The 24,981-nt window shown below is 49.4% G+C and overlaps 1 protein-coding gene across 1 annotated transcript in view; it reads right to left on the bottom strand.

The window, feature by feature from the left end:
- Positions 1-24,040, bottom strand: part of LOC146765921 (uncharacterized) — an 80,372-nt gene extending 56,332 nt beyond the window's left edge. Inside the window, exons 1-4 of the mRNA XM_085593500.1 lie at positions 24,001-24,040; positions 21,619-21,690; positions 20,726-20,815; positions 19,444-19,498 (exon numbers count right to left, since the gene is read on the bottom strand). Coding sequence (XP_085449626.1) covers positions 19,444-19,498; positions 20,726-20,815; positions 21,619-21,690; positions 24,001-24,040 — 257 coding nt within the window. The remainder of the gene's footprint in view (positions 1-19,443; positions 19,499-20,725; positions 20,816-21,618; positions 21,691-24,000) is intronic.
- Between the last annotated feature and the right edge of the window lie 941 nt (positions 24,041-24,981).

Here is a 24,981-nt window from a genome sequence, read left to right as displayed (position 1 = left end):
CTTTCACAGAGATTTCAGTGTGACATCACAGAGAGCTGTGTGACATCCCAGAGACGTCCATGTGGTATCACAGGGAGCTGTGTGACGTTATGGAGGCATCCGTGTGACATCATAGAGATGTAATTGTGAGATCACAGGAGGAGGCTGTGTGAGTTCACAGAGAAGTCAGTGTGACATCACAGAGAGCTATGAACCATCACAGGGAAGTCCATGTGATATCACAGAGAGCTGTGTGACGTTCTGGAGGCATCAGTGTGATATCATAGAGATGTAATTGTGAGATCAGAGGAGGAGGCTGTGTGACTTCACAGATCTTGGTGCAACATCACAGGGATGTCCATGTGACATCTCAGAGAGCTGTGTGACATCACAGAGATGTCAGTGTGGCATCTCAAAAAGATGTGTAACCTCACAGGGTCACTGTGACATCACAGGGGTGTCAGAGTGACATCACATAGATGTCTTTGTGAAATCACAAAAAGATTTGTGACCTCAGAGGGTCTGTGCGACATCACAGCCATCTAAGTGTGACGTCACAGAGGTGTCAGTGTGACATCATAGAGATGTCACTGTGATGTCAGAGGAGGTTGTGTGGCATCACAGAGATGTCCGTGTGACATCATAGACAGCTGTGTGACCTCACAAGGTCAATGTGACCTCACAGAGATGTCAGTGTGACGTCAGAGAGATAGCTCTGGGACATCACAGGAAGTTCTGTGACATCACAGAGATGTCTGTGTGACATCACTAAAAGCCCTGTGACCTCTCAGAAATGTCAATGTGACATCATGAAGGGCTGTGCGACATCACAGAGATGTCCATGTGATATCACTGTGAGCTGTGTGACGTCACAGATGTGTCAGTGTGGCATCAGAGAGATGTCATTGTAACATCAAAGGAGGATCTGTGCAACCATAGAGGAGTCAGTGTGACATCAAATAGAATTGTGTGACATCACAGTGTTGTCAGTGCGGCATCACAGAGAGCGGTGTGACGTCACAGAGATATCTTTGTGTCATCAGGAAAAGCTGCGTGACTTCGAAGGGTCTCTGTAACATCACAGAGGTGTCTGAGTGACATCACAGAGATGTCTTTGTGACATCACAAAAAGCTTTGTGACCCCACAGGGTCTGTGCGACATCACAGCCATCGAAGTGTGACGTCACAGAGGTGTCTGTGTGACATCATAGAGATGTCATTGTGACATCAGAGGAGGATGTATGACATCAAGGAGATGTCTGAGTGACATCATAGACAGCTGTGTGACCTCACAAGGTCAATGATACAAAACAGGGATTGTTGGAGGGTGCCGCGGGAGACAAGACTCATGCTATCATGATCATCAAGTTTCAGTTTATTGTGACAGATTACACAGTTTATAGATGTTTGTTAATTAGGTCGTACATATTGCAAAAGCCGAGCTCATGATTGGTTGCTATGTGACTTGTACTATTATCTTAAAAGTATCTTTGTGAATGATACTTGCCTGTCCAGCTGGCCTTGCAGCTATAACAGCTTAGTACTTCTTTGTTCTTCTCTATCTACTTCTACATACCAAGCAGTTTCAATATCCTGCTTTCTGCACACCATCTACTCTTCAGGGTCATGCGAACTTTGCAGCAGTCACGTAGCCCTCCCTAGCTGGATTAATTTTACAGCATCATGTCCCCTGTTGTACAACCATTCCTCTGTCAAGCTCTCTTCAAGAGATGTCAGTGTGACGTCACAGAGATATCTCTGTGACATCACAGGAAGTTGTGTAACATCGCAGAAGTTTATTGGTGACATCACAAAGATATAAGTGTGACATTCCTAAAAGCTGAGTGCTTTCACAGAGATTTCAGTGTGACATCACAGAGAGCTGTGTGACATCCCAGAGACGTCCATGTGGTATCACAGGGAGCTGTGTGACGTTATGGAGGCATCCGTGTGACATCATAGAGATGTAATTGTGAGATCACAGGAGGAGGCTGTGTGAGTTCACAGAGAAGTCAGTGTGACATCACAGAGAGCTATGAACCATCACAGGGAAGTCCATGTGATATCACAGAGAGCTGTGTGACGTTCTGGAGGCATCAGTGTGATATCATAGAGATGTAATTGTGAGATCAGAGGAGGAGGCTGTGTGACTTCACAGATCTTGGTGCAACATCACAGGGATGTCCATGTGACATCTCAGAGAGCTGTGTGACATCACAGAGATGTCAGTGTGGCATCTCAAAAAGATGTGTAACCTCACAGGGTCACTGTGACATCACAGGGGTGTCAGAGTGACATCACATAGATGTCTTTGTGAAATCACAAAAAGATTTGTGACCTCAGAGGGTCTGTGCGACATCACAGCCATCTAAGTGTGACGTCACAGAGGTGTCAGTGTGACATCATAGAGATGTCACTGTGATGTCAGAGGAGGTTGTGTGGCATCACAGAGATGTCCGTGTGACATCATAGACAGCTGTGTGACCTCACAAGGTCAATGTGACCTCACAGAGATGTCAGTGTGACGTCAGAGAGATAGCTCTGGGACATCACAGGAAGTTCTGTGACATCACAGAGATGTCTGTGTGACATCACTAAAAGCCCTGTGACCTCACAGAAATGTCAATGTGACATCATGAAGGGCTGTGCGACATCACAGAGATGTCCATGTGATATCACTGTGAGCTGTGTGACGTCACAGATGTGTCAGTGTGGCATCAGAGAGATGTCATTGTAACATCAAAGGAGGATCTGTGCAACCATAGAGGAGTCAGTGTGACATCAAATAGAATTGTGTGACATCACAGTGTTGTCAGTGCGGCATCACAGAGAGCGGTGTGACGTCACAGAGATATCTTTGTGTCATCAGAAAAAGCTGCGTGACTTCGAAGGGTCTCTGTAACATCACAGAGGTGTCTGAGTGACATCACAGAGATGTCTTTGTGACATCACAAAAAGCTTTGTGACCCCACAGGGTCTGTGCGACATCACAGCCATCGAAGTGTGACGTCACAGAGGTGTCTGTGTGACATCATAGAGATGTCATTGTGACATCAGAGGAGGATGTATGACATCAAGGAGATGTCTGAGTGACATCATAGACAGCAGTGTGACATCACAAGGTCAATGAGACAAAACAGAGATTGTTGGAGGGTGCCGCGGGAGACAAGACTCACGCTATCATGATCATCAAGTCTCAGTTTATTGTGACAGATTACACAGTTTATAGATGTTTGTTAATTAGGTCGTACATATTGCAAAAGCCGAGCTCATGAGTGGTTGCTATGTGACTTGTACTATTATCTTAAAAGTATCTTTGTGAATGATACTTGCCTGTCCAGCTGGCCTTGCAGCTAGAACAGCTTAGTACTTCTTTGTTCTTCTCTATCTACTTCTACATACCAAGCAGTTTCAATATCCTGCTTTCTGCACACCATCTACTCTTCAGGGTCATGCGAACTTTGCAGCAGTCACGTAGCCCTCCCTAGTTGGATTAATTTTACAGTATCATGTCCCCTGTTGTACAACCATTCCTCTGTCAAGCTCTCTTCAAGAGATGTCAGTGTGACGTCACAGAGATATCTCTGTGACATCACAGGAAGTTGTGTAACATCGCAGAAGTTTATTGGTGACATCACAAAGATATAAGTGTGACATTCCTAAAAGCTGAGTGCTTTCACAGAGATTTCAGTGTGACATCACAGAGAGCTGTGTGACATCCCAGAGACGTCCATGTGGTATCACAGGGAGCTGTGTGACGTTATGGAGGCATCCGTGTGACATCATAGAGATGTAATTGTGAGATCACAGGAGGAGGCTGTGTGACTTCACAGAGAAGTCAGTGTGACATCACAGAGAGCTATGAACCATCACAGGGAAGTCCATGTGATATCACAGAGAGCTGTGTGACGTTCTGGAGGCATCAGTGTGATATCATAGAGATGTAATTGTGAGATCAGAGGAGGAGGCTGTGTGACTTCACAGATCTTGGTGCAACATCACAGGGATGTCCATGTGACATCTCAGAGAGCTGTGTGACATCACAGAGATGTCAGTGTGGCATCTCAAAAAGATGTGTAACCTCACAGGGTCACTGTGACATCACAGGGGTGTCAGAGTGACATCACATAGATGTCTTTGTGAAATCACAAAAAGATTTGTGACCTCAGAGGGTCTGTGCGACATCACAGCCATCTAAGTGTGGCATCACAGAGGTGTCAGTGTGACATCATAGAGATGTCACTGTGATGTCAGAGGAGGTTGTGTGGCATCACAGAGATGTCCGTGTGACATCATAGACAGCTGTGTGACCTCACAAGGTCAATGTGACCTCACAGAGATGTCAGTGTGACGTCAGAGAGATAGCTCTGGGACATCACAGGAAGTTCTGTGACATCACTAAAAGCCCTGTGACCTCACAGAAATGTCAATGTGACATCATGAAGGGCTGTGCGACATCACAGAGACGTCCATGTGATATCAGTGTGAGCTGTGTGACATCACAGATGTGTCAGTGTGGCATCAGAGAGATGTCATTGTAACATCAAAGGAGGATCTGTGCAACCATAGAGGAGTCAGTGTGACATCAAATAGAATTGTGTGACATCACAGTGTTGTCAGTGCGGCATCACAGAGAGCGGTGTGACGTCACAGAGATATCTTTGTGTCATCAGAAAAAGCTGTGTGACTTCGAAGGGTCTCTGTAACATCACAGAGGTGTCTGAGTGACATCACTGAGATGTCTTTGTGACATCACAAAAAGCTTTGTGACCCCACAGGGTCTGTGCGACATCACAGCCATCGAAGTGTGACGTCACAGAGGTGTCTGTGTGACATCATAGAGATGTCATTGTGACATCAGAGGAGGATGTATGACATCAAGGAGATGTCTGAGTGACATCATAGACAGCAGTGTGACATCACAAGGTCAATGAGACAAAACAGGGATTGTTGGAGGGTGCCGCGGGAGACAAGACTCATGCTATCATGATCATCAAGTCTCAGTTTATTGTGACAGATTACACAGTTTATAGATGTTCGTTAATTAGGTCGTACATATTGCAAAAGCCGAGCTCATGAGTGGTTGCTATGTGACTTGTACTATTATCTTAAAAGTATCTTTGTGAATGATACTTGCCTGTCCAGCTGGCCTTGCAGCTAGAACAGCTTAGTACTTCTTTGTTCTTCTCTATCTACTTCTACATACCAAGCAGTTTCAATATCCTGCTTTCTGCACACCATGTATTCTTCAGGGTCATGCGAACTTTGCAGCAGTCACGTAGCCCTCCCTAGCTGGATTAATTTTACAGCATCATGTCCCCTGTTGTACAACCATTCCTCTGTCAAGCTCTCTTCAAGAGATGTCAGTGTGACGTCACAGAGATATCTCTGTGACATCACAGGAAGTTGTGTAACATCGCAGAAGTTTATTGGTGACATCACAAAGATATAAGTGTGACATTCCTAAAAGCTGAGTGCTTTCACAGAGATTTCAGTGTGACATCACAGAGAGCTGTGTGACATCCCAGAGACGTCCATGTGGTATCACAGGGAGCTGTGTGACGTTATGGAGGCATCCGTGTGACATCATAGAGATGTAATTGTGAGATCACAGGAGGAGGCTGTGTGAGTTCACAGAGAAGTCAGTGTGACATCACAGAGAGCTATGAACCATCACAGGGAAGTCCATGTGATATCACAGAGAGCTGTGTGACGTTCTGGAGGCATCAGTGTGATATCATAGAGATGTAATTGTGAGATCAGAGGAGGAGGCTGTGTGACTTCACAGATCTTGGTGCAACATCACAGGGATGTCCATGTGACATCTCAGAGAGCTGTGTGACATCACAGAGATGTCAGTGTGGCATCTCAAAAAGATGTGTAACCTCACAGGGTCACTGTGACATCACAGGGGTGTCAGAGTGACATCACATAGATGTCTTTGTGAAATCACAAAAAGATTTGTGACCTCAGAGGGTCTGTGCGACATCACAGCCATCTAAGTGTGACGTCACAGAGGTGTCAGTGTGACATCATAGAGATGTCACTGTGATGTCAGAGGAGGTTGTGTGGCATCACAGAGATGTCCGTGTGACATCATAGACAGCTGTGTGACCTCACAAGGTCAATGTGACCTCACAGAGATGTCAGTGTGACGTCAGAGAGATAGCTCTGGGACATCACAGGAAGTTCTGTGACATCACAGAGATGTCTGTGTGACATCACTAAAAGCCCTGTGACCTCACAGAAATGTCAATGTGACATCATGAAGGGCTGTGCGACATCACAGAGATGTCCATGTGATATCACTGTGAGCTGTGTGACGTCACAGATGTGTCAGTGTGGCATCAGAGAGATGTCATTGTAACATCAAAGGAGGATCTGTGCAACCATAGAGGAGTCAGTGTGACATCAAATAGAATTGTGTGACATCACAGTGTTGTCAGTGCGGCATCACAGAGAGCGGTGTGACGTCACAGAGATATCTTTGTGTCATCAGAAAAAGCTGTGTGACTTCGAAGGGTCTCTGTAACATCACAGAGGTGTCTGAGTGACATCACAGAGATGTCTTTGTGACATCACAAAAAGCTTTGTGACCCCACAGGGTCTGTGCGACATCACAGCCATCGAAGTGTGACGTCACAGAGGTGTCTGTGTGACATCATAGAGATGTCATTGTGACATCAGAGGAGGATGTATGACATCAAGGAGATGTCTGAGTGACATCATAGACAGCAGTGTGACATCACAAGGTCAATGAGACAAAACAGGGATTGTTGGAGGGTGCCGCGGCAGACAAGACTCATGCTATCATGATCATCAAGTCTCAGTTTATTGTGACAGATTACACAGTTTATAGATGTTTGTTAATTAGGTCGTACATATTGCAAAAGCCGAGCTCATGATTGGTTGCTATGTGACTTGTACTATTATCTTAAAAGTATCTTTGTGAATGATACTTGCCTGTCCAGCTGGCCTTGCAGCTAGAACAGCTTAGTACTTCTTTGTTCTTCTCTATCTACTTCTACATACCAAGCAGTTTCAATATCCTGCTTTCTGCACACCATCTACTCTTCAGGGTCATGCGAACTTTGCAGCAGTCACGTAGCCCTCCCTAGTTGGATTAATTTTACAGCATCATGTCCCCTGTTGTACAACCATTCCTCTGTCAAGCTCTCTTCAAGAGATGTCAGTGTGACGTCACAGAGATATCTCTGTGACATCACAGGAAGTTGTGTAACATCGCAGAAGTTTATTGGTGACATCACAAAGATATAAGTGTGACATTCCTAAAAGCTGAGTGCTTTCACAGAGATTTCAGTGTGACATCACAGAGAGCTGTGTGACATCCCAGAGACGTCCATGTGGTATCACAGGGAGCTGTGTGACGTTATGGAGGCATCCGTGTGACATCATAGAGATGTAATTGTGAGATCACAGGAGGAGGCTGTGTGAGTTCACAGAGAAGTCAGTGTGACATCACAGAGAGCTATGAACCATCACAGGGAAGTCCATGTGATATCACAGAGAGCTGTGTGACGTTCTGGAGGCATCAGTGTGATATCATAGAGATGTAATTGTGAGATCAGAGGAGGAGGCTGTGTGACTTCACAGATCTTGGTGCAACATCACAGGGATGTCCATGTGACATCTCAGAGAGCTGTGTGACATCACAGAGATGTCAGTGTGGCATCTCAAAAAGATGTGTAACCTCACAGGGTCACTGTGACATCACAGGGGTGTCAGAGTGACATCACATAGATGTCTTTGTGAAATCACAAAAAGATTTGTGACCTCAGAGGGTCTGTGCGACATCACAGCCATCTAAGTGTGACGTCACAGAGGTGTCAGTGTGACATCATAGAGATGTCACTGTGATGTCAGAGGAGGTTGTGTGGCATCACAGAGATGTCCGTGTGACATCATAGACAGCTGTGTGACCTCACAAGGTCAATGTGACCTCACAGAGATGTCAGTGTGACGTCAGAGAGATAGCTCTGGGACATCACAGGAAGTTCTGTGACATCACAGAGATGTCTGTGTGACATCACTAAAAGCCCTGTGACCTCTCAGAAATGTCAATGTGACATCATGAAGGGCTGTGCGACATCACAGAGATGTCCATGTGATATCACTGTGAGCTGTGTGACGTCACAGATGTGTCAGTGTGGCATCAGAGAGATGTCATTGTAACATCAAAGGAGGATCTGTGCAACCATAGAGGAGTCAGTGTGACATCAAATAGAATTGTGTGACATCACAGTGTTGTCAGTGCGGCATCACAGAGAGCGGTGTGACGTCACAGAGATATCTTTGTGTCATCAGGAAAAGCTGCGTGACTTCGAAGGGTCTCTGTAACATCACAGAGGTGTCTGAGTGACATCACAGAGATGTCTTTGTGACATCACAAAAAGCTTTGTGACCCCACAGGGTCTGTGCGACATCACAGCCATCGAAGTGTGACGTCACAGAGGTGTCTGTGTGACATCATAGAGATGTCATTGTGACATCAGAGGAGGATGTATGACATCAAGGAGATGTCTGAGTGACATCATAGACAGCTGTGTGACCTCACAAGGTCAATGATACAAAACAGGGATTGTTGGAGGGTGCCGCGGGAGACAAGACTCATGCTATCATGATCATCAAGTTTCAGTTTATTGTGACAGATTACACAGTTTATAGATGTTTGTTAATTAGGTCGTACATATTGCAAAAGCCGAGCTCATGATTGGTTGCTATGTGACTTGTACTATTATCTTAAAAGTATCTTTGTGAATGATACTTGCCTGTCCAGCTGGCCTTGCAGCTATAACAGCTTAGTACTTCTTTGTTCTTCTCTATCTACTTCTACATACCAAGCAGTTTCAATATCCTGCTTTCTGCACACCATCTACTCTTCAGGGTCATGCGAACTTTGCAGCAGTCACGTAGCCCTCCCTAGCTGGATTAATTTTACAGCATCATGTCCCCTGTTGTACAACCATTCCTCTGTCAAGCTCTCTTCAAGAGATGTCAGTGTGACGTCACAGAGATATCTCTGTGACATCACAGGAAGTTGTGTAACATCGCAGAAGTTTATTGGTGACATCACAAAGATATAAGTGTGACATTCCTAAAAGCTGAGTGCTTTCACAGAGATTTCAGTGTGACATCACAGAGAGCTGTGTGACATCCCAGAGACGTCCATGTGGTATCACAGGGAGCTGTGTGACGTTATGGAGGCATCCGTGTGACATCATAGAGATGTAATTGTGAGATCACAGGAGGAGGCTGTGTGAGTTCACAGAGAAGTCAGTGTGACATCACAGAGAGCTATGAACCATCACAGGGAAGTCCATGTGATATCACAGAGAGCTGTGTGACGTTCTGGAGGCATCAGTGTGATATCATAGAGATGTAATTGTGAGATCAGAGGAGGAGGCTGTGTGACTTCACAGATCTTGGTGCAACATCACAGGGATGTCCATGTGACATCTCAGAGAGCTGTGTGACATCACAGAGATGTCAGTGTGGCATCTCAAAAAGATGTGTAACCTCACAGGGTCACTGTGACATCACAGGGGTGTCAGAGTGACATCACATAGATGTCTTTGTGAAATCACAAAAAGATTTGTGACCTCAGAGGGTCTGTGCGACATCACAGCCATCTAAGTGTGACGTCACAGAGGTGTCAGTGTGACATCATAGAGATGTCACTGTGATGTCAGAGGAGGTTGTGTGGCATCACAGAGATGTCCGTGTGACATCATAGACAGCTGTGTGACCTCACAAGGTCAATGTGACCTCACAGAGATGTCAGTGTGACGTCAGAGAGATAGCTCTGGGACATCACAGGAAGTTCTGTGACATCACAGAGATGTCTGTGTGACATCACTAAAAGCCCTGTGACCTCACAGAAATGTCAATGTGACATCATGAAGGGCTGTGCGACATCACAGAGATGTCCATGTGATATCACTGTGAGCTGTGTGACGTCACAGATGTGTCAGTGTGGCATCAGAGAGATGTCATTGTAACATCAAAGGAGGATCTGTGCAACCATAGAGGAGTCAGTGTGACATCAAATAGAATTGTGTGACATCACAGTGTTGTCAGTGCGGCATCACAGAGAGCGGTGTGACGTCACAGAGATATCTTTGTGTCATCAGGAAAAGCTGCGTGACTTCGAAGGGTCTCTGTAACATCACAGAGGTGTCTGAGTGACATCACAGAGATGTCTTTGTGACATCACAAAAAGCTTTGTGACCCCACAGGGTCTGTGCGACATCACAGCCATCGAAGTGTGACGTCACAGAGGTGTCTGTGTGACATCATAGAGATGTCATTGTGACATCAGAGGAGGATGTATGACATCAAGGAGATGTCTGAGTGACATCATAGACAGCTGTGTGACCTCACAAGGTCAATGATACAAAACAGGGATTGTTGGAGGGTGCCGCGGGAGACAAGACTCATGCTATCATGATCATCAAGTTTCAGTTTATTGTGACAGATTACACAGTTTATAGATGTTTGTTAATTAGGTCGTACATATTGCAAAAGCCGAGCTCATGATTGGTTGCTATGTGACTTGTACTATTATCTTAAAAGTATCTTTGTGAATGATACTTGCCTGTCCAGCTGGCCTTGCAGCTAGAACAGCTTAGTACTTCTTTGTTCTTCTCTATCTACTTCTACATACCAAGCAGTTTCAATATCCTGATTTCTGCACACCATCTACTCTTCAGGGTCATGCGAACTTTGCAGCAGTCACGTAGCCCTCCCTAGTTGGATTAATTTTACAGCATCATGTCCCCTGTTGTACAACCATTCCTCTGTCAAGCTCTCTTCAAGAGATGTCAGTGTGACGTCACAGAGATATCTCTGTGACATCACAGGAAGTTGTGTAACATCGCAGAAGTTTATTGGTGACATCACAAAGATATAAGTGTGACATTCCTAAAAGCTGAGTGCTTTCACAGAGATTTCAGTGTGACATCACAGAGAGCTGTGTGACATCCCAGAGACGTCCATGTGGTATCACAGGGAGCTGTGTGACGTTATGGAGGCATCCGTGTGACATCATAGAGATGTAATTGTGAGATCACAGGAGGAGGCTGTGTGAGTTCACAGAGAAGTCAGTGTGACATCACAGAGAGCTATGAACCATCACAGGGAAGTCCATGTGATATCACAGAGAGCTGTGTGACGTTCTGGAGGCATCAGTGTGATATCATAGAGATGTAATTGTGAGATCAGAGGAGGAGGCTGTGTGACTTCACAGATCTTGGTGCAACATCACAGGGATGTCCATGTGACATCTCAGAGAGCTGTGTGACATCACAGAGATGTCAGTGTGGCATCTCAAAAAGATGTGTAACCTCACAGGGTCACTGTGACATCACAGGGGTGTCAGAGTGACATCACATAGATGTCTTTGTGAAATCACAAAAAGATTTGTGACCTCAGAGGGTCTGTGCGACATCACAGCCATCTAAGTGTGACGTCACAGAGGTGTCAGTGTGACATCATAGAGATGTCACTGTGATGTCAGAGGAGGTTGTGTGGCATCACAGAGATGTCCGTGTGACATCATAGACAGCTGTGTGACCTCACAAGGTCAATGTGACCTCACAGAGATGTCAGTGTGACGTCAGAGAGATAGCTCTGGGACATCACAGGAAGTTCTGTGACATCACAGAGATGTCTGTGTGACATCACTAAAAGCCCTGTGACCTCTCAGAAATGTCAATGTGACATCATGAAGGGCTGTGCGACATCACAGAGATGTCCATGTGATATCACTGTGAGCTGTGTGACGTCACAGATGTGTCAGTGTGGCATCAGAGAGATGTCATTGTAACATCAAAGGAGGATCTGTGCAACCATAGAGGAGTCAGTGTGACATCAAATAGAATTGTGTGACATCACAGTGTTGTCAGTGCGGCATCACAGAGAGCGGTGTGACGTCACAGAGATATCTTTGTGTCATCAGAAAAAGCTGTGTGACTTCGAAGGGTCTCTGTAACATCACAGAGGTGTCTGAGTGACATCACAGAGATGTCTTTGTGACATCACAAAAAGCTTTGTGACCCCACAGGGTCTGTGCGACATCACAGCCATCGAAGTGTGACGTCACAGAGGTGTCTGTGTGACATCATAGAGATGTCATTGTGACATCAGAGGAGGATGTATGACATCAAGGAGATGTCTGAGTGACATCATAGACAGCTGTGTGACCTCACAAGGTCAATGAGACAAAACAGAGATTGTTGGAGGGTGGCGCGGGAGACAAGACTCATGCTATCATGATCATCAAGTCTCAGTTTATTGTGACAGATTACACAGTTTATAGATGTTTGTTAATTAGGTCGTACATATTGCAAAAGCCGAGCTCATGAGTGGTTGCTATGTGACTTGTACTATTATCTTAAAAGTATCTTTGTGAATGATACTTGCCTGTCCAGCTGGCCTTGCAGCTAGAACAGCTTAGTACTTCTTTGTTCTTCTCTATCTACTTCTACATACCAAGCAGTTTCAATATCCTGCTTTCTGCACACCATCTACTCTTCAGGGTCATGCGAACTTTGCAGCAGTCACGTAGCCCTCCCTAGTTGGATTAATTTTACAGTATCATGTCCCTTGTTGTTCAACCATTCCTCTGTCAGGCTCTCTTCAAGTTCTGGTCTCCATCCAAACTGTAATAGATAGATAAGGAGATGATTGGCTCTCACAATTAAGGGATGAATATTGTGTGAATCTTAAGAGAAGCTTTATTGATGTAGAATTATGTTTTTGTGATTTGTTGTTTAGATGTTCTCTGTTCTCCCCACAGTCCCCTTCCCCCCCCCCCCCCACACACACTCCCTATTGTTCCCACCAGACAGCCTGGGCTGTACAGGACAGGTAGAAAGAAGGTGTGTGTGGTATTCACTTATCCTTTGAACAGTGAGAGACACAGACTTTCCCAGGAAAATCCTGGGGAAGGCTGTGAGAAAGCTCAGAGAAAGAAGAAAACCAATTATCTTCATTTGCTGCATCTGTTGTTTGGCACATGTGAAATGTGTTATGGAGATTGTTTAGCAAAGAGGGATTTCTTCATTGGACTCTGGTGATGGTGTTTTGATTTCATTTGACCAACTGGAGCCACTCTGTGTTGGACTGTCTCTAAGGGTCACGGGTTTTTCTTCACTATAGCAGTAGTATAGTTTTTAGTATCATGTAATATAGGACAGCTTAATAAAGCTTTTGCTCAGCCTTCTGCAAACATGGAGTCAATGCACGTCATTCCCTGCGGTGGGGGTCCACCACAATAGGTGTTGACATATACCCCTTGCATGGGAGAGTTAGGAATGGAACAGCTTGTTGCTGTGGGGACACAGCATGACAACACCTGACCTTCAAATGCAGCTACAAGAAATAAATCCCACCAATAAAGGGCAAAGAAGGGTTGACTGACAGACTTTGGGAGGGGCCAGGGGTGGCTGATGCACCCTCCAGGAGTGTGAAAGGTGAAGCATCAATCTTGAAGATGAGGCAGCCACCTGGCAGGCAGCCATGGGGCAGGGAGCCTTCCCAGGCCTGTTCTTCCTTATTAATCCTTCTCTTATGTTTTTGTAAATGTTTAATAAACGTTTTCAAAATTTTGATGTGCACTGTTGTTTCTCACAAAACCCAGTCCTAAGGTGGGATGGTCGTGTTACTCCTGACAGGAATGGGCTCCCTGCAGTTCCAGCTGTTCTGCAGCCTGTGCTTTTCCATACCCTGCTTTGCTCTTCAGGTGGCAGATGCCTTGGGCAGGTCACTCCAGACACACGAGAGTGCCAGGGTAGGCCCAATCCCTAAAGCTCTCACAGAGCTGTGCTTGACTCCAAATTAGGTAAGCATGAAACGGACTTTAAAGACTGTAGCACATCTGCAGTTTCAAGGGATAGTAAAGCCAGTGCTGCACTCTGAGAAGTAAGTCCACAGTCGGAGTTGTTGATGTCATTTAACTAATTTGCAGCTCATTCTGGTGATGATGATGATGATAGTACCATAGAGCATTTACTTTTGTTTTTCATTCCCCAAATAAAATGGTGCCATTCGGCTTCTGGAGAAAAGAACTCTCAAAGGTGCAGTTTGGCAGTCATGGAGGCCGAGGTGGAGGAGAAACAGATATGCCCTTGGTGGGATGCTCTGGTGGGCTCCAGCATTTAAACAAGCTACTTGGATACATAGACTCGGACATTTTCAATAATAAATTGCTGCATTAAATGGTTTTCCAGGCCTTATGCTGGCCAGAAAGCTTTTAAAGCCCATGGGAGATTAGCCTCCATGAGAAGGGCAGCATCAGTGCCTGTGCCAGGTGAGACATAGCGTTCAAAAGCTCAGCTTGTGTCTAGAGAAGCCACCAGCCTAATGTAAGCAAGGCCAGAAAGCTTCTCCAGTCCTGCTGAGCGGCTGTGGCAGAGCTGCTGTGTTTTACAGCAGATCCATGGCAGAGCAGCAGCTGCAGGAGAGGGCTCAGGACAGGCTTGGGGGGAGCGGGACGGCAGGAAGCTGAGCAAAGCCCCTGCTCTGTGACTGAGGCACTTTGTGCAGAAGCAAACAAAGATGGTGACTTGAAGAGATTCCTGCTGTACTCAAAGTTTGCCTCTGAAGACTGAGAGGTGAGCTTGTCCAGAATCCCAAAAAACATCAGGGAAAAGCTTTTAGGTTAGTTGTGATAAGGCACAAGCGCCCAGTGGGAAAAGAGCCTCTGAAGCAGGCTGTGAGTCATAGGGTGTTTTAGTTTCAAGAAGAGCATAGATTACCAATTAAATACAATTTTAATTTTTATTCGAGAAGAGTAAAAATAATCAACGTTTTTCTGAATTCTAAAACTACATTGAAAAATATAAAACTGCTGTGGGAAAATGAACAAAATATGTGGAGAATTCTCTATGAAAAATATTCCTAAATCTTGCAGTATGAAAACTAAACACAGCAGCTGCTGGTCTCAGAAGCCCGAAGCCCAGCTGAGTCTGCTCAGCACTGGCTGTGCCCAGACAAGCAGCTCTGCCAGTGCTGGTGGTAGCAGCCAGGGACCAGAGCTGAAGCCCAAAGATGCTGCTGGAGTCAGGCCCTGCCCTGGCAGGAGGGCTGCACCTCCTGTCCTGGCTGGACAGCAGGGCCAGCACCTTTGGGGACTGAGGGTTCTGTTGTGGGTGGTGGCAGCAGGTCCCCAGCAGTAAGTGATTAATGCAGCTCTGGAAGGGCTGTTGGAAACTGGCTTGGGGAGGGCTGATGACAGGCACAGGTCTCCGTGGCTGAAGTCCTTGTCTGGTCTTGTGAAGCTGCAGAGGCGCTGCTGTGGAGAGAGCAGTGGCTGAGGCCCCAGCTGCCAGTGGCACACAGGGACCCTCGTGCACAGCAGGGCCCAGAGCTGGCAGGGCTCCCCAGCACGGCTGGAGCGGCTGGCACACCTTGGCCCAGCTGCACAGCTGCCCCTCGAGGCCCCGGCGAGCAGGGGACGGCTCTGGGCAGCTCCCTGGCCAGGAGCAGCCCTCGAGTGCCTCTGCCTTTCAGGGGCAATCTCGTCCCTGCTCTTTCTCCTGCCCACCTTGCTGTGCCTCTGCCCTGTGCCCCTGGGGCTGCTCCTGGCCAGGCAGCCTCAGGGGGAGCCAGCACTGGCTGCAGCCCCAGCGGCCCCCCAGGACAAGGCCCAGCAATGAAGAGGCCAAGGAAAGCACTGGGCAGCAGCAGAACACTCAGCAGAGTGCTTTGGACAGCCATGGACTGGCCACAACTCCACTGCAGCCTGACTGGAAATGTTTCCCATCTACATTAGACTTTTAAAAGAAACTGTTTGAGGGAGAGATGATAAAAACACTCACCGTCTTCTCTTCCAGTAACACCAGATTCCAACACAGGGCAATATGAAGATAAGCTCCAGAAACAGCAGACCTGCAATTAACTGTAGCACACAGTGTGTTTCCCAACAGCAACCACTTCTGAGGCTGTTCTGGGCATCGGGAACAGGTGTTGTGGGGCCGGCTGCATCTGTGGGAGCAATGGGGAGCGTGAGCCCGCGCTGTGCTGCACTGCTGAGCTGGCAGCACGGTGCATACGGCCAGGACGTTCTCTGTTTGCCCAGAGCTGGGGCCTGCAGGCACCTTGCCGCCCCTTGGCACAGGCTGTGCCTCCCAACACAGCCCAGCAGGCCGGGAGGAGAGCCCGGGGCCAGCGCAGCTGCTTGGGCCGTGGCTGCTTGGAGGGACAGGGGCCAAACCCATCCCTGAGCAGCCCCTGCCAGCCCTGGCCCTCCCTGCCCTGGGACAGCTCCCCCAGCCCCAGGGGACAGAGCCAGGCCCTGTCAGGACCCAGTGCAGCCCCTGCCCAGCTGGGAGCCAGGGCTGGCTCTGGCCCTGGGCTGGCAGCAGGGCTCCCGCTCGGGGCTGCTCCTGTGCCTGGGGCCTCTGGGCACTCAGGGCGGCTGCGGGAGCAGCTGCAGCGGGAGGGACGTTGGTGCAGAGTCCCGATTCCCCGGGGCTGCCAACGAGCTCCAGAGCCCTGGAAGCCCAGGCGCCTCCAGCTTTGGCTGCTGCCGGGCCGTGCAAGGGCAGGGCCTGGGGGAAGAGCTGCTGCCACACAGCCCCGCCGAGGGCTGAGCCCGGCTGAGCCCGGCACAGCAATCACCTCCTGTGCCTGTGCCCGTGCCTGGCATCGCCTTCCTTCCTGCAGCAGAGGTTGGCACTGAGCCACTCCTTCCTCCGGGATGTGCCTCCTTCTGCAGAGATGTTTGGTCCATAACTTGGGAAAGGAAGAGAGACAGCTGGATCAGATGGGACCGTCCGCCATTAAGGGAAGAGGCATCTTCAGGGGGCAATGCTATTCACAGTTGTGGTTAAGGATCAGAAAAACATCTGGGTTTTGGGACTCAGCCAGGGCACTCCCTCCTTCAAGCATCTGCCAGGCCTGAGCAGAAGTCATAAGGGGATGGCCCAGGGTGAGGGCAAACACGTGTGTGATTCTGTCCTGGCACCTGCAGCGATGCCCCCCTGGCCGAGGTCTGGGCTCTGAGCTGGCAGCTCTCACAGGGGGAAAGGCCTTGACCTACCCTCAGCATCTCCCAGAGGCTCAATCCTGAACGTGGGTTGGGAAGCCAGATCACTTTCACTAGCAGGGTTATCTGCAAAGAAAGGCAGGACAGAACATCTCCTGTGGCAATGTAGGAGATCCTCAGGCTGCACCCAAGGCTCAGCCACAGGGCACAGCCCTGGGCTCGGCCCATTCCCTCTCTGCTTTTCTCTGTGGCTGCACAGAGCACACGGAAGGACACTCTGGCATTGCACACAGGAAGAAAACTAACAGCTAAATGCTCCTTCCTCCCACTGACAGTGATCCTGTGGGATCACTCAGGGTTTGAGAAGGGAGCAGGGCAGGGTTTCTTAATCTCAACAACCTTCAGGCTATTAAGGGAATGGCACATGATTGAGCTCTTGCAACATGGACATTGATTGTTCTTTCAGGAAGAGGGACATTGGGAACTTGCCTCCAAAATTCTCTAAGGATTTCAAACTGTCTTGTGCTAGGCCTCCCAGATAAGCCGTGTCACGCTCCCAATCTAGACAGAAGCACAGATCAGAAGCATTTCCATGGTGTTCTGGGGTCTCCCTCTGCCTTTGGGAAATGGGCACTGCAAGGGGTCAGGTAAGGCAGCGGGAGCCAGATGTGAATGGCCATGGCCAAAGCTGCACAGGGGCCTGGAGAGCCCTGCACTGGCTCCTGGTCACTCTCCACCCTCTTTGCAGGCCCTGTGCTACATCTCTGGTGGGGTTGCTGAACCTGCCCAGGGCCCATGGTGGTTCTCTGACTCGCACAGAGGAAACCCTCACTAATTTCCTGAGGAAATGCGCAGCAGGCAGTGCCACAACTATTCCTTCTTGCATATCTCTGCTCAGTCAGCTCAGACCAGCCAAGGAACAGTCAGACCCTCTCACACAGGTCAGGCCCTTGGAGAAGAGCTTCTGCCACACAGCCTCACCAAGGGCTGAGGCCAGCACAGCAATTACCTCCTGTGCCTGTGCCCATGCCTGGAATTGCCTCCCTTCCTTCAGGAAATGCTGCCTTCCATAGAGCGTCTCTGTCCATCCCTTGAGAAAGGAAGAGGCACAGGTGAATCAGATGGAAGCATTACACATCAGGGGGGTGGAAACTTCAGGAGGCAATCCTTGTCAAAGATATGGATAAGGATCCGGAAAAGGCCCAGGCTCTTGGGGCTGTGACAGGGCTCTCTCTTTTCCAAACCACCACCCCTCCTGATCTTCTGGGGACTGGGAAATTGCAGGGGACATCAGGGTGTGCATGGCCCATAGCGATATTGGGGCTCCCTGTCAGCTGTTGCCAAATGCCTTCCTGCAGGTGCTGGGGAGAAGCTAAAGCCAGGCCAGCCTGGGAAACAGCCCTGCAGGGCATGAGAGCAGCAGCGGGACAGCGAGGCTGCCATGGATCCCTTCCCACTGTGCCAGGCACGGCCTGTCCAGATGTGCAGGGAAAGGCCCCGGCTGCTGAGCCCCAGGGGAAGGCTGAGGAAATGCACCCACCTTGTCCTGCCTGCAGCATTTCCTTCAGTATTTGCTGCATGTTTTCGGATGGCTCATGGAGTTTCTTACGTCCTATAGCTTTGTTCTTTCCTGTTGGAGGACCTTAGAGTAAAATAATTCCATTTCCCAGGAACCGATCCCACAAAACCAGTGCCCAGCCTGTGGGATCAGCAGGGACACGCTACTCACCCCTGCGGTAGGAGATGGGCTTGCGAGCAACATCCACCAAAGGACCTGGGAAAGTCCTCCCTGCAGCCACACCTGTAACTCAACAGCCACAGAAGCTTCTGCCATCTCTGCAGATCTGCACGAGCAGCACTGAGCCACAGGAGCAGTGAGGGGATGGCCCAGGACGAGGGCACACATGTGCGTGATTCTGTCCTGGCACCTGCAGCGATGCCCCCCTGGCCGAGGTCTGGGCTCTGAGCTGGCAGCTCTCACAGGGGGAAAGGCCTTGACCTACCTTCAGCATCTCCCAGAGGCTCAATCCTGAACGTGGGTTGGGAAGCCAGATCACTTTCACTAGCAGGGTTATCTGCAAAGAAAGGCAGGACAGAACATCTCCTGTGGCAATGTAGGAGATCCTCAGGCTGCACCCAAGGCTCAGCCCCAGGACACAGCCCTGGGCCCAACCCCTTGCCTCTCTGCTCTTCTCTGTGGCTGCACAGAGCACACGGAAGGACACACTGGCATTGCACACAGGAAGAAAACTGACAGCTAAATGCTCTTTCCTCCCACTGACAGTGATCCTGTGGGATCACTCAGGGCTCTAGATGGAAGCAGGCAAATTTTCGTGAATCCATCTAACTTCATATGGTCTTAAGGGAAAGGGCAAATGTATGAGTTCTTTCCACCTTGTCACTGCCTATTCTGTCCGGAAAGAAACAGGGAGAACTTGCCTCTAGCATTCTCCAACATTTTGAATCCTTCATCCAGCAGGGCATCCAGATAATGCAATTTACGATCCCAGTCTAGAAGGGAGCAAAGATCAGAACCGTTTCCATGCTGTACTGGGATCCCCTTCTGCCTCAGGGAAGGGGCTCTCCAAGGGGGTTGGGGAAGGTCGTGAGAGCCTAAAGTGAAAGGACAAGGCTGATGATGCACAGGGGCCTGGGGAGCTCTGGGATGGCTCCTGGTCAATCCCCATCCACTTTGCAGGCCCTCTGCAACATCCCTTGGAGAGGAAACTGGAGCAGCACGGGGTCCATGGGAATTCTGTCTCTTGCACAAAGGAAACTCTCTTCAATCCCTGGGGAAAACTGCAGCAGGCAGTGCTGCAAATATCCCTTCCTAACTCCCTCCCTCCCTCCCTCCTGTCCTACCAACTGCCCATCGTCCTTCTGCTGGAACAGCTCCTCTGCCACAACAGGAGATGGCAGAGCTTTTACAGGACACCCTGGAGCCTTGCTCTCCCCCTCTGCCCTTCCCCACCATGGGCACCCTGTGCAGTCGCTCCCAGGTCTCGGGACGTGTCTCCCAAGAAGGGACCCCAGCAGGTCTGCTCAGTACCCGAGTGCCCTGAGCATAATAATTCCTCTGGGCTGTGCTGGCCCTGTCCGGGCTGTGCCCGCACTGCCAAGCAGCAGAGAGGGCAGCTCAAGACTCAGCAGGGCGCAGACCCTGAGGCACAGCAATTACCTCCTGTGACTGTGCCTGGCAGCACCTCCCTTCCTGAAGCAGAGGCTGCCAATGAGCCACTGCTTCCTTTGGGAAATGCTGCCTTCAGCCCAGCTTCTACATCCACTTCTGGAGAAAAGAAAAGACACAGGCGGGGCTGTTCCACATAGTGGAGTTGGCATCTTCAGGAGTCAATGCTTGTCAAAGGCAAGCATGGTTAAGGATCAGGAAATCCTTATAAAATTTCTGGGTAGGTTATGAGCCACTCCCTCCTCCAAACTGCCACCTCTCCTAATCTGCCTTGAGACTGGGAAATTGCAGAGGATCTCAGGGTGGGCATGGGCTGTGGTGGAATTTGGGCTCCCAGTCAGCTGGTGCCAAGTGCCTTCCTGCAGAGGCTGGGGAGAAGCTGCAGCCAGGCCAGCCTGGGAAACAGCCCTGCAGGGCATGAGAGCAGCAGCAGCGGGGCAGCGAGGCTGCCATGGATCCCTTCCCGCTGTGCCAGGCACAGCCTGTCCAGATGTGCAGGGAAAGCCCCTTGGCTGCTGAGCCCCAGGGGAAGACTGAGGAAATGCACCCACCTTGTCCTGCCTGCAGCATTTCCTTCAGAATTTGCCTCATATTTTTGGATGGCTCATCGGGTTTCTTGTGTCCTGTAGCTTTGTTCTTTCCTGTTGGAGGACCTTAGAGCAAACCCATACAATTTCCCAGGAATGGATTCCACAAAACCCATGCTCAGCTTGAGGGATCATCAGGGACACACTACTCACCCCTGCGGTAGGAGATGGGCTTGCGGGTAGTAACCAGCAAAGGAGCTGGAGAAGTCCTCCCTGCAGCCACACCTGTAACTCAACAGCCACAGAAGCTTCTGCCATCTCTGCAGATCTGCACGGGCAGCACTGAGCCACAGAAGCGGTGAGGGGATGGCCCAGGGCGAGGGCACACATGTGTGTGATTCTGTCCTGGCACCTGCAGCGATGCCCCCCTGGCCGAGCTCTGGGCTCTGAGCTAGCAGCTCTCACAGGGGGAAAGGCCTTGACCTACCCTCAGCATCTCCCAGAGGCTCAGTAATGGGTATGGGTGGGGAAGCTGAAGCACCTTCACCAACAGGTTCAGCTGCAAAGAAAGGCAGGACAGAACATCTCCCGTGGCAATGTAGGAGATCCTCAGGCTGCACCCAAGGCTCAGCCCCGGGGCACAGCCCTGGGCTCAGCCCCTTCCCTCTCTGCTCTTCTCTGTGGCTGCACAGAGCACATGGAAGGACACACTGGCATTGCACACATGGGAGGAAGATGAACATCTAAATGCTCCTTCCTTCCACTGACAGTGATCCTGTGGGATCACTCAGGGCTCCAGAAGGGGAGCAGGGAAAAGTTTTCAGAATTCTTAAACCCTCAACAAAAATGGCATGTGTGAGTTCTTGCCACATTGATACTGATTATGCTGTCAGGAAAAAGGGAAATGCAGAACTTGCCTCCAGCATTCTCCAAGATCTTCAAAGTGTCATTCACCAGGACTTGCAAATCATTCAAGTCGCGGTCCAAATCTAGAGGGAAGCAGAGACCAGACCCATTTCCATTGTGCTGGGATCCCCTTTTGCCTCCGGGAACTGGACACTGCAAGGGGATCAATAAGGCTGTGGAAGCCAGGTGGCAATGGGCAAGGCCAAAGATACACAGGGGCCTGGGGAGCTCTGGGCTGGTTCCTGGTCACTCTCCACCCTCTTTCCCTGTCCTGTGTAACATCCCTGGAGAGGAAAATGGGGCTGCCCAGGGCCCACGGGGGCTCTCTCCCTCCTACAGAGGAAACCCTCCCTAAAGCCCAGGGGAAAACCATCCCCAGCACTTCCCAGGGAGCAGGGAGCGCTGTCCCGGGAAAGGGGAGCCAGGTGCCGGCTCACCTATTCCCCCCACTTTTAGCGGAGCAGCCTGGGCAGCCCTGGCAGGCAGGGCCACGGCCAGGAGGAGCAGGAGGAGGAGGCGCAGAGCAAGGGCCATGGTGCCTTGCCCTGTGCCAGTCCCGCCGCTCTCGCTGCCACCACTGTCCTGACACCGCTGTCCCAATGTCAGCACCACTGCTGCCACCGCCGCTGCTGCCGCAGCAGTTGTGCTCCAGGACTGCCTGCTGGGGCCTTGTGGTGCTGTGCAGCCACGGGGCTCTGGGACCTCTGTGACCTCAGAGCCTGCTGTGACCTCAGCCTGCTGTGACCCAGAGCCTGCTGTGACCTCAGCCTGCTGTGACCCAGAGCCCTCTGTGACCTCATGCTCTTAGCTGTACCCCCAGAGTGTACCCCCTTCTGTACAAATGGACTGCCCTGACTGTAAAGGTTTTGCTTCATCCAAGGGCCATTGCTCAGAAAAACCTTCAGGGACACAGGGTTTAGTTTGGGTGGAGGCAGCATCTGCAGAGCAACAAGCTGGTAATGCAGCTGTGACAGGGACATCAGGCATGGGCATGGAGATAGGAAATGTCGGGCAGATGTGTCCCTGACTGAGTTGTTTGGCCGTTCTTGGAATTCTTTGCCCCATTCAGAGGGGCATCTGCTGGGAGAAGAGCTAGCCAAGGCCCCAGTTGCAGCTGGGACACTGTCCTGGGGTGACTTTATGATGTTTCTATCCCCATTCGTCAGTTCAGCCCAGAAATAAGTTTTGCACCTTTAGGACTGGTTCCAAGAGTGAAGGGGGAGGCAAAAAGAAGCGCAGAGTTTGTTGTCAGAAACTGCACTTGCTCCCCCACATCCTTCTCCTGGACTCTGCTGTCTGCAGACAGACAAGACAGCAGGAGAGAGCTCTCCTTTGCTTTTTAGTTAGTATTTAGCTAGCTGAGGACGGGAATTTCTCTGGACTGTGGTTTTTCTTTTTTCGTGGAACTGTTTAAACCTGCTCTGGACTGAACACCCAGAAGAGCCCCAGCAGCTCACACCTGTGGCCCAACAGGCTGGGCCGGGGCTGCGGAATTTCCAGGGTCTCAGGGACTGATAACAGAATGAGTTCACAGAGCCACAGCCCACAGAGGGGACTTTCTGAGTTTGTAATCTCTTCTAAGCGGCGAGAGGTTTTATATTTTAATAATGTTCTTTTTTTTCTTTTTTTTTTCTTTTTTTTTTTTTTTTTCTGGCGGTGAATACTTTTCCTGTTAAATATAGAGGTTTTTTCCACTTTTCTCCAAAAAATCATTTTCCCAAACTAGCTGGGGGCAGGGCTGCTGTTTTCTTGGGAACCCCTTTGGAGGTCATTTCCCAAATTTGCCCTAAACCAAGATAAAAAGAGGAGACCTACCTGCACAGCAGGAGATTCCCACTGTGCTCAAAGTTTGTCTCTGAAGAGTAAGAGGTGAGCTTGTCAGAAGTCCTGGAAAACATCAGGGAAAAGGTTTTACATTAGTTGTTGTGACTAGGTACAAATCTGCAGTGGGAAAAGAGCTTCTGCAGCAGATTAGGTGCCCTGGGTTGTCTTAGTTCTTCCCAGAGTAAATATGACCAATGAAATTGAATTCAAGTTTTTACTCTAGTAGTATAAAAATGTTCTAAGTTTTTCAAAATTTTAAATCTACTTTGAAAAATCCAAACTATTGTAGAAAAAGGGAAGAAATTTTTGGGGTTTTCTTTCTAAAAGAAGAAAAAATCTAAATATTTCTAAAAATTTGTAATTTCTAAAATTAAAAGCAAAGCCAAAACATGGTGTCTCAGGAGCCCCTGCCCAGCCCCTGCCTGCCCACCCCTGGCTGTGCCCAGACAAGCAGCTCTGCCAGTGCTGGTGGTAGCACCCACCTGAGCTGAAGCCCAAAGATGTTGCTCCAGCCCTTCCCTGGCAGGAGGGGCCTCCCTTCAGTCCTGGCCAGACACCAGGGCCAGCACCTTCGGGGACAGAGGGTCCTGTTCTGGGCGGTGTCACCATGCCCCAGCAACAAGCTGATAATGCAGCTGTGGACGAGATCTTGGAACCTGGCTTGGGGATGGCTGATGGCAGGTACAGGTCTCTGCAAGTGAAGATTTTGTCCAATCTTGTGAGGCTGCACGGGCGCTGCTGTGGAGAGAGGAGGTGGCTGAGGCCCCAGCTGCCAGTGGCACACTGGGACCTATTGGTATTGCCAATAATGAGGACGGGACATGCCTTGGCTTGTCTGGCCCCTAAGGCTGATCCAAATAGCGGCAACTGTGGCCTTTCACCCCAGAGACACTTTTGGCTAGCTGGATGTTTCAGCTGGGCACAAGGAGACAAATCCAGGCATGCCAGAGCTCCAGTGGCGGCGGGCTGGAGCTTCCTCTCGTAGAGGGTCCGCTCCCTCAGGTTTCCATCTGCTGGAGAAGCTTTTGAAGTGAAAATGAAGAAACGGAGTCAGTTCTGATGGAGGGTTTTAATCCAGAGCTTTTATTCTGGCCTGTTGGCTCTGAATCCAGCAACTGCTCCAACAGAACTCCCCGACTGCATGGTTGCTTATTGTAAATGCAGGCGAACCCAATGAGAAGAAATGACGATGTCTGACTCAATTCAGAAGTCTGACTGATTTCTTTATTATAACAATGGCTAAAATACAGTAATATACTGTTATGTGTAGTAAACATGATTTGCGCCATTCCTTGAATGAAATGTGTAATATTGGATACTTGTTAGATTATGCTCATTTGTATTAGCCCCCCCTCCACCCTCGAAAGCGAGGCTGGGTGTATATTGGAAACTGATTTACAAGTAAGAAGGTGCAGCTTGGCCAGGATTATGTTCTCGGGCTGCGGCTGTTTGATCAGCAGCCCAGGCAGGAATGCACACACTCCTGACACCCTGACTGTCTCGTGTCTTCTTCTTTTCTCTCCCTGCCCAGGGCTGCTGCTATCTTTTAT

The sequence above is a fragment of the Lonchura striata genome, chromosome 16 (assembly GCF_050655825.1).
Source record: "Lonchura striata isolate lonStrDom1 chromosome 16, ASM5065582v1, whole genome shotgun sequence".
Taxonomy (NCBI): Eukaryota; Metazoa; Chordata; class Aves; order Passeriformes; family Estrildidae; genus Lonchura; species Lonchura striata.
The sequence above is the reverse complement of the archived record's forward strand: the minus strand, read 5'-3'. Positions and strand labels throughout refer to the sequence as shown.